Below are 9,418 nucleotides of genomic sequence, written 5' to 3'. Positions count from 1 at the left end.
CTTGGGAGCCTGCTGCGTGTGGATAGCAGATCTGGAGCCTAACCAAGAGGCAGAGGCCTCCTGGACCAGGTAGGCCTCCTGAGGCCACAGGCTCCCCTCTTCACACTCTTCACTTCTCCTTAGCTCTAGCTCAGTGCCTACCAAAACCTCTGCTGATCTGTGACCCCAGCAGGATGCATCCAAAGGAGTAGCATCTTGGGTGGTCCTGCTCCTCAGCTTCCTGCCCTAGGTCGGCAGGCAGGCAGGGGAGCTGTTTTGTTCAAGTCCATGCTTGTGCCCAGACTGGGTTGCAGGGGTGTCTCACTCATCTCTCTGCCCTTGCTTTTTCCCTCCAGCCTGGGCCTTACTCACCCCACTAGGGGTCTCACATTGAAATCCTCACTCCCTAGGACATCTTGTGAGCTCTTCATCTACATTCCTATGGCTACAAAATCACTGGGTTTGCTGTTGTGCCCCTCTCCCTGCTGGGCAGGGTATTCCACACGTAGGAGGCCCAAGCCAGTGGATTCTGAAGTCCCAGCACCCAGCCAGTGCCTGACATGTGGGAGAGGCTTAAGAAGCCTTCTTGATAAGTTCTTAGTATTTTCAAAAATGCTCTCTCGTCATGAGGCATCCATTTATAGCGCCCATCCCTCCAAACAACTCAACAATACTTTCTTTTTTAAAGTCATTATCTTTTGTATCCTGGGCTGGCCTTGAACTTCTCGTTCTCCTGCCTCTACCTCCCAAGTTCTGGGAGCCGCTGTGCCCAGCTTACTTGGTGCTCAGGGTCAAACCCAAGGTCTTAAGCATGATAAGCAAGCCCTCTTCCAACAGACCTCAGCCTTGTAGAGCATTTCCTATGGGCTCCATTCTGCCCCAGGCACAAGCGTGTGGGCATGAATAGCACAGCCCTACTGCTTCCATCCAGCTCTTTCCTTTGTCCACTCTTCTGCTACTCTAGCTCCTCCCTGTCCTTCAGACTCTCCCTGAACTCTGCCTCCTCCAGGAAGCCTCTTCCACTATTCACCCCCCACCCCCCCCACACACACACAGAGCCTTGCATCTGACATCATTCAACAGTTCAGTTCAGTTCAGAGTGAGCTTCCTGGACCAGCCCAACATCTGCAGAACTCTGCAGTCACAGGACTCTTGAATAGCTCATTGCTCCAACCCTCAGGGGTTTCAAAGAAGTGAATCCATGAATTCAGTTCTGCTTTGCTGAGCCCCCACTCTGTGCACAGCCCAGTACCCTTGGGGATCCAGAGTATCACACACACACACACACACACACACACACACACACACACACACAGAGAGAGAGAGAGAGAGAGAGAGAGAGAGAGAGAGAGGTGTAATTTTAGTAGACATGAGAAGGCAAGCGTTGGAGCAGCCTTGGCCCACGCCCTTACCTGGGAGCCCTCTCCTGTCTGGTGCTGGATAGCCTGTACCAGCTTCACTGGGTACCAAATGCTCAGGAATCCAAGCCCCAGAAGCAGAGGCAGGGAGGCCAGCAAGGAGTAGTACTTGTAGATCTGGACAGACAGACATTCAATCAGACCCGCCTTCTGCCTTCTTCCAGGATCCATTCCCACCCCACACAGGGCCCTGGGGACGGCCCAGGAGCCACAGTATGCCTCTGGTTTTGGGCTTGCAGGCTAGGCCACTTCCCCATCTTATGCCCCAATGGCCTAAGCAGAACCCAAAGAAGGTGGCAAAAGCTCTTCCTGGACCCCCATGGGCTCCAGTGAGGCCTGCAATCAGCCACCCACTTTCTCAGTTTCTGTGTCCGCAGCACACTACCAAAAGCTAGACAAAAGGGGGGCTGAAGATTGCTCAGTGCTTAAGACTATTGGCTGCTCTTCTAGGGGATCTGGATTTGGTTCTTAGCCCTGCATGGCAGCTGATAACTGTCTGCAACTGCAGCTCTGAGGATCTGGCGCCCTCTTCTGGCCTCCACAGGCACTGCATGGATGTGATATACATGCATACATACTCATGTTTGTGTGTGTATATATATGAATATATGTTCGTACATTCCGACAAACACTCAAACACATTTTAAAAAATAAAAGTTAAATTTAAAAATAAACTAGACAAAGGCTCTGAAAATGTGTCTAGCACATGCCCTAGTACCCATGTGAGAACTACTGAGTTGGCTTCTTCCATATTCGTTCATTTGGTTTTTAATTCAGTGTGTTGTTCCTGAGAATTTAATATATGCCAAGCTCTAAGTGCTGAGCAATATCCACGGCCTTGGCAAAGGAGCCTCTTAGGTTTTGATGTTTTGAGGGGTGGACTTTGAGACAAGGTCTGGCTATGTAGCCCAAGTTGGCCTCAAGCTCCCCTTGCCTCAGCGTCCCAAGCACTGGTATTACAGGTGGGATCCATGATGCTTGGCTTTAAAGAAAATTCCTAATTTTCACCTTCCTGGAGAGATTGGCGTTACCAACTCCACTTGACAGGTGGGGACACTGAGTTTCAGACAAGTGACACTTCTCCCAGAGCACTTAGCACTAGGTAGTAGCACCTTGCTTGTGTATTGTGTCTCTGCTTCTGGAAACACAGCTCCCAGAAGGCATGGGCTTAACTTTAGTTTGTCCACAGGCCTGGAAATGTTTGCTGAATGAACAAAGTAGTGATTGAATGAATGAAGTGGTGAAGCTTCAAAGCCGGGTTGTCTGGCTAGAAAACCGATACACCACTGATTTTTGGTCTGGACTGAGGAGCCTCATAGACCCAGCCAGTAGCCAGGGAAGCTAGTTCTGGGGTTCTGGAACTCTCCTTTGGACCCTGAGGCTATTTCCTCACTCAGCACTTGCCTCTATCTATTCTTCCTGCCCAAAGGAAAACCCAGAAACCGGGGGAGGGATGCCGTAGCTACCGCCTTCCTTCATTGTGCCCTCCCAGGCTGAAAGCTGCTGGGGACAGGGCCCAGATCCCTGCCCCAGGCCTCAACCCCAGAGCAACCAAGCTTGACACAGGCATAGGTTGAAAGGCATGAGATCCCGAGAATAATGGAGGGAAGCAGGGAAGCTTAGAGTGTGGACAAAGGGGAGAAGAGCCCAGCAGAGTCACCCTTCTGCCTAGGTCACTATGAGTCAGGGTTACCTTGAGGTCCTGAGGACACTCTGCTCTCTGCCAGACCTGAGCACCAAAGTGGGCCCAAGACAGCACGGTACCCAATAAGTATGCAGCCTGGTGCCCTGCCGTGGCACAAGCAGCCAGAGGGTAGTAGAGGGCTGGATAGTAGAGCAGGGCTAGGAGCTTCCAGGGCCCTAGAAAGTGAAACAAATGAGAGACGCTAGAGAGAAAGAGAGAGAGAGACTCAGGACCCAGCCCATACCCACCAGACCCTCTCCTGTCTCCAAGCCCCTCAGCTGTTCCAGTGTGGAAGAGCTCACTTTGCATGGGTCTGAGCAAAAGCTCTCTGAGCCTAGCCATGTTACCTTTTGACCTCTCCGTCTCTCCATCTGTGAAAAGGAAGGAACCACACAGTGTTTTAGCAAAGGCAAACCAAGAAGTGCTTACTGTGGTGCCGGAGTAAGTACTCCATAAACGAAGTACTGTTTTATCACTGCTTTCTTCTTTGACCCTTAGTTCTCTCTACTGTAAACTAGATCTATTAATATATTCCACCCTTTGTGGAGTCTGTTGATCTAAAGAGGTCATTCTTCGGCCATCGGTACCCCCTACTGACAGCTGTTCCTGTTGCCATCACCTCCCCCAGCCAACCTTAATAAACCAGGACCCCACCCTGCCCTGTCCCATCAGGCCAACCCCAGGACCTCATGCTGGATACCTGGAATGGATGCTTCGCTGAGGCTCAGGAAAGGCAGAGGGTCCTCATCAGGGAGCAACAGGCACAGATTGCTGAAGAGGACCACAAAGACAGCAGTGGACACTGTCCAGGATCGGTCCCTAGCTAAGAAATCCACGGGGCTGCCGTAGACAAGGACAGGATACCAGAAAGGCAGTCAGTCCCTGAGCCTTCACCCCCTCCACACTCTGCTCCCCAAACCGCCCAGAGGGTAGAGTGGAGGCCTCTTCACCATCCGTTCACTTGCTGCCAGCATGCTTGGGGAGGGCCGAGCCCCCATCCTGAGCTAGGCGCTAGGGTGAAAGGTGGTGAGAACAAGCTCTAGGGGGCCACCCACCAGGGGAGCTCCAGGAAACAGCCGCCTCCTCGGGAATAGATCTGTCAGTCTGCGCTGGCAGATCTTCAGAGAACACAGAAAGTCATAACATCCTTGTGCAACGACCGCCTCCCTGAGCTGGGTGTGGACCAGGGCAGAGGGCAGACAGCGGGCACGGCAGTCCCAGGCTTGCGTTCTCTGCTTCTCTACTCTAGCTTGTCCTGGTGCTCTGACAGCCCCACCCTGCTTCATTCTGCTCCCCCAGCAGAGCAGACTTCTCCCTGCACCAGACTTTATCTCAGGCTGCTTCCACAGCAGTCCCCAGTTCCCACAGGGCTTGCGCTTGCCACCTTCTCCAACGCTTGCTGTCTCCCTCTCCATCGAGCCCAGTCCTGCATCCTCAGGATGGCACCTGGCTCACTCTCTGGAGTTACAAAGCCAAAGGAAAAGAAAGCCACAGCCATGGAGGCTCTGCCGGGCGATCGCTCACAAATCATGATCCCGGGATGGTCCCAAGGGAAATGACTGAGCAAGCTCCTAGCTCTGCTCCACTATCCCGGGGGTGATGGCCACCCTAAGTCAGGACCTACATTTCCTTAGAATCCCTTTCCCCATGTCCTGAACACTCCAGCGGGTGGATGGAGCAGCCCCTCTACCTCCTTCTGCTATACCTGCAAGCCTAAGCCAAGAAAGTTGGACTGGGAGGGTTCCAGGTGGGGTGTGGGTTGGGGAAAAGAGCTGTTTCTGAAATCAGAGCTGGCTCTAAAGCATCTAAGAAGTCACCTACTTCCCTTGAGGAGCTTTGTCAGCTGGGCCTCAAGTGGGGCTTTCCAGAGCCTAGCACAAACCTGGGCAGTCCAGGCCTGCGGTGACCGCAGTGTGACCAAAGCCTGCGGCGTCTCACCAGTAAGGCCAACAGCAGCAGAGCCAGGAGCTGGAGGAAGAGAGAAGAGCAGGGCTGGGGTGTCAGGCTTCCTGTAGATCTGAATCCCAAGACTTGTCCTTGTAAGTCTCAAAACGCTCCTCACCCACCCAATGCAGGTGACATCTTGGGGACTGGCTAAAAGATAGGAGTCTGGGAGATTGGACTTGGTTAGCCTTCTGGTTTGGGATCCCTGTGGGGAGAATTCCCAGATAACCATCCCCGGGGGGGGGGGGACTAGGTCTCCAGCACCATCCCAAAGGAGCATGAATCCCTCTGCCTGGACTGGCAGCAGGTGGAAAGGCAGGTTGGACTTACCGACAGTGAGGCCAGGCAGGCATGGTACAGGACAGGCGGTACGCTAGGCCGGCAAGGGGGATCCACCCTGTGGGGCAAACGATCCACAGGTTTAGCTGGATCTAGGGTTCAAGGCGTTTCCTCATGAGGAAGCTTCACCAGCATCCCCTCAGCCCCTACCCAGCCTGCTCAGTTCTGCTTTTCAGGGTCAGTCTGACCCCCATACTCCCACACTGTGCTGGCCCTGGGGCGAGAGGCAGGAAACTCTTGGGAGTGTGCAACTTGATCTGAATATCTATTCTTGCTCACAATTCCTATCCTCCAAGGTCCTCATCACCCATCCACCTTTGGGGAACTCCCATCTGCTTTTAGCCCCACAGACCCCTTTGTGAAGCAGAGGATGAACACACCACCTGAATCAAGCAATCTAGCGTTTAGTCCTGTCTGATTTGCTTCCGGTGCCTGATTCATCCGGGACTGGAAGGGTCCTTTCTCTCTTCCCATTCCACCTCATTGAGAGTGTTAATGTAGAGAGAAACAAGCTGCACACTGCACAGGGACGCTTGGCCAAGAAAATAAATGTGGTCAGAAATCCAGGCCATAGAGTTCTCCATGTCCTGTGCCTGCTGAGCTGAACACACTAAATGAAGTATCCCTTTTCCTAATCACCACAGAGGCTCCCTGGGGGCTGGCAGAGGTCCTACTCTGAAGGTAGTTCAGAAGGAAGCCAGTGGAAATAAAGGGTTCAATGAGGGTCACAAAAGACGAGGCTTCCACCATTGGGTCATGTGGCAGAGAAAGCCTGAGACTAAAGATGGGTTAGCAAATAGGCTGGGTGCCAGGGCTGATGGTTTTCTAGCCTGCTCAGCTTGGATCTGAGAGCTAGAGGGAGGTTTTATGTGAGTGAGGCCTGGGAAAATGGGAGTGTGGTATGTGGGAGGGAGAGCTGTGGGAGGAGAGAGAGGAGTTGGGGGTGGGGAGTAGGGAAAGGCTGAAACTGAAAGAGGTCTATGCCATGGCTTGGTTTTCCTTGCCAGGAAGCTAAGTCACCCTCCTCCTAAGCACCTGCCTGCTGTATAGCAGAGAGCACCAAAGGTGTGTGCAGAGCCCTGGGATCTGCTGGGTCAGCCTCCCCGCTCTGTCTGTCTTTCTCTCAGGACTTCCTGAGCTCAACAGTGAGGTGGAGGGGTCAAGTGGGTCTTTCCTGTACCATCTCTAGCCCTAGAAAAGCTGCTCCCATAGCCAACGTGCCTGCCATGCAGGAGTGTAGGGGATGGAGATCCTGTGAGCTTGGGTCTTGCTGCCTCCCACAGCTAAGCGCAGTGTGTGGGATGGGTGGGGCTCTGACCAGCCCCAGGGCCTCGGGAGCCCCACTCAAGTCCCTGAACCCTTCTCAGTGTCTGATTCCTGCTCAGCCCAGGGCTTCCATCCTTGCCAGGATGGAGACACAGCACACTGTCCCTGGAGTAGCTTGGGCCATTTTCTCATAAGCCAACATCAAACTAGAAGCCACTTCAACCCTGGAAACCTTATTTACGGCCCTTTCTGAGGAAACTCTGGTCCTCACTGAACACAGGCTCCTGGCTGACACCTTAGTTTAGTGTGTTCACTGGTGATGGGTGAGGACTCAGGCTTTGTGTCATTGGCCAGGAAGGATAACATAGCCCTTACCATGGGTAGGGCAAAGAACTCCCTCTCAGGAGAGATACGGGCGCTAAAGAGTGTAGAGAGGAGAGAAAGTTCTACCAGGCTTCTGAGAAATAGTTGAGAGGAGGGCAAGTCTTCATTGTCAGCTTGACTGCAGTAAGAAATGCCTAGGGATCAGTGAGGCACTCTCTTGGTATGTCTGAGGTTGTTCCAGAGGAAATGAACAGAAGGGAACAGGCCCTTCCTGAATGTGGACAGTATCACCCCCTGGGCAGAGCATTAGCATTCATCTGGCTCTGTTTCCCTATTGCCCAGATGTGAGCAGCACCTACTGCCTTGCCTTTCCTGCCATGGATGGACTGTGTACTCTCCAATCATGAGCCAAGCAATCCCTCTCTCCCTAAAGTTGCTTCTTGTTGGGTATTGGATTAGAGCAATGAAAAGGTGAGCTTTCGGGCGCTTTGGGGCTTCAGTTGGACAGAAGGTCAGCCTCTCCACAGGAAAAGAAGGGAAGAGTCAGTCCTGGAGTGTGGGAAGAGTCCAGGTAGGAAGAAGCAGTACATCTGGCACCAGACAAGTCTTTCCGGAGGAAAACCATGGCAAAATTAAAGCTGGCATGGGTAGACACTGAGACGCTGTAGAGCCCATCTGCGCAAGGTAAGGCAGGGGTCTCAAGCTTGGAAGTCTGTGGCTGAGTGCAGTCTGACCCTGGCCCCACCCGAGCTCCATCTTAGCATGCAGGGGCACACTAAGGTACAGAAAGTCTGCATCCTGGAACACTGCAAAGCTTTGATGTAGCACACCCCTGGAGTGTCTGACTCACATGGAGAGGTGAAGCCAAGTTCATCTAGAGAATCCCCTGTACTCAGCTTCCCCTTCTCATCTTTGGGGGAGGAGGGAAAGAAGTGGGGTGGGTGGCTAGACTGTTTTTTTTTTTCCTAAATAAGTAGATTCCGATAATCCTCTTCGCACTACAGGCTGACCTCTCCCCAGACGCAGTCTCCACCATACACGCACCTTATTCTGAGATTACACACAGATTCCCCAGCAACACAGCTGGTTCCAGGCACCTGGCCTCCAGCCTGTGGCCAGCTTGGTCCCTGACCCTCACAAGGACACAACTTCTGATTGGGTCCTTACCCCAAGTTAGGAACATGGTTTCCTTGGAGAGCCTAGGCCCCTCCTCTAGTCCCTGTCTGCATAGCTTAACTGGGGAGCCTGGGGGAGGGAGAGCCACAGCCTTGCTGACCACAGGCTTCTGCAGGTGGCCAGAAGCCTAAGTCCTCCAAACAACAGTTTTTTCCCTCAGGCCAGGGTGGGGCCTCAATCCCTGCTGGGTGACCCCAACCAAGCCAGGCTGCAGTCCTGTCCTCTGGGGAAGTATCTGAGCATTTTTCCTTCTCCAGTTTCAAATTTTAATGGTGAACAGATGTGCACACATCTGGCTTAGTACCACCCTTCCACCCCATCTTACCCTACCCCCACCCCTTTCCCTCACCTTCCTGCTCCTCAAACCCTCCAATGGAGCAGAAGCCGGGAACAATAATGGAGAGCTGAGCTCCAGGTCACAAGAGGCAGCTGGCCTTAGAGCAGAGGAGTACTACGCCACAGAAAACCCCAGCTCCTCTGCCAAGGTGCCCAGACTAAACACACATAGGAAGGGTCTAGGCCAAGAATTCTCAGGACAGTCATGGAGTTAGGGTGAGCTGAACTGCCTGCACACCCTCTCTGGGCTGGCTTGTGCACTTGCTTCAAGAACAAGACCCCCTATTCCTCCACACCTCCCTAAACTGCACTCAGAGTGGTCCAGAGATAACGGTGGGCCACAGTCTCTCTCAGCGACTCCTCAGGTTTTTCTGACTCTCACCTCTTACAAAGCCCTGCGTATAAACCCTATACCAGTCACCAAAGAGGTCTGTGACCCCCTCACTGCTCCCCATCCTGGCTGGCTATGGGCCAGATGGCCTCAAGCCCTTCTTAATAATGGCTGAAGAACTGTTGTCCTCAGAAAGTCTGAAGCCCAGAGAGGTTGTGCCCTGCCTCACCTCACACAGCAGATAAACAGGAGTGCCAGTCTCAGACACTTGCCCAGAGTGTCTCTGCCTCTACCCTGGCAACCTCTCTACCATAACCCGCTCTGATGGCTGACTGAGCCAAATGCCACACTTACCCTTCTGGCTGCGCCTCCTCAGGCCCCTCTATGTACCAGTTGCTGTCATAATCTGTCACCCCGGAGGAGGTCTGGCTTCCATTCTCGGCTGCCTGGGACACCATGCTCCAGCTCTTCTTCCTTGACCCCAGACAAGGGTGAGACAGAAAGAAAAAACAAAGGGCATACAAATGTGAAAAGAGGCTTAAAAGAAAAAAAAAAAAGAAAGAAAGAAAGAAAGAAAGAAAGAAAGAAAGAAAGAAAGAAAGAAAGAAAGAAAGAAAGAAA

The 9,418-nt window shown here is 52.8% G+C and overlaps 1 protein-coding gene across 2 annotated transcripts in view; it reads right to left on the bottom strand.

The window, feature by feature from the left end:
- The window catches only part of Stra6 (signaling receptor and transporter of retinol STRA6), a 28,884-nt gene that overhangs the window by 9,876 nt on the left and 9,590 nt on the right, over positions 1-9,418 (bottom strand). The window contains exons 2-8 of one of the 2 annotated variants that reach the window (XM_055622097.1): positions 9,152-9,271; positions 5,356-5,422; positions 4,964-5,049; positions 3,782-3,921; positions 3,429-3,452; positions 3,091-3,257; positions 1,392-1,514 (exon numbers count right to left, since the gene is read on the bottom strand). In XM_055622097.1, the coding sequence (XP_055478072.1) occupies positions 1,392-1,514; positions 3,091-3,257; positions 3,429-3,452; positions 3,782-3,921; positions 4,964-5,049; positions 5,356-5,422; positions 9,152-9,255 (711 nt within the window). In that variant the 5' untranslated portion in view covers positions 9,256-9,271. The remainder of the gene's footprint in view (positions 1-1,391; positions 1,515-3,090; positions 3,258-3,428; positions 3,453-3,781; positions 3,922-4,963; positions 5,050-5,355; positions 5,423-9,151; positions 9,272-9,418) is intronic. The other variant, XM_055622098.1, reaches the window with a different exon arrangement.

This window comes from Psammomys obesus, unplaced genomic scaffold (genome assembly GCF_907164565.1).
Source record: "Psammomys obesus unplaced genomic scaffold, mPsaObe1.curated_primary_1811, whole genome shotgun sequence".
NCBI classification, from domain to species: domain Eukaryota; kingdom Metazoa; phylum Chordata; class Mammalia; order Rodentia; family Muridae; genus Psammomys; species Psammomys obesus.
Note: the sequence above shows the minus strand (reverse complement) of the source record. Positions and strands in the feature narration are given on the sequence as shown.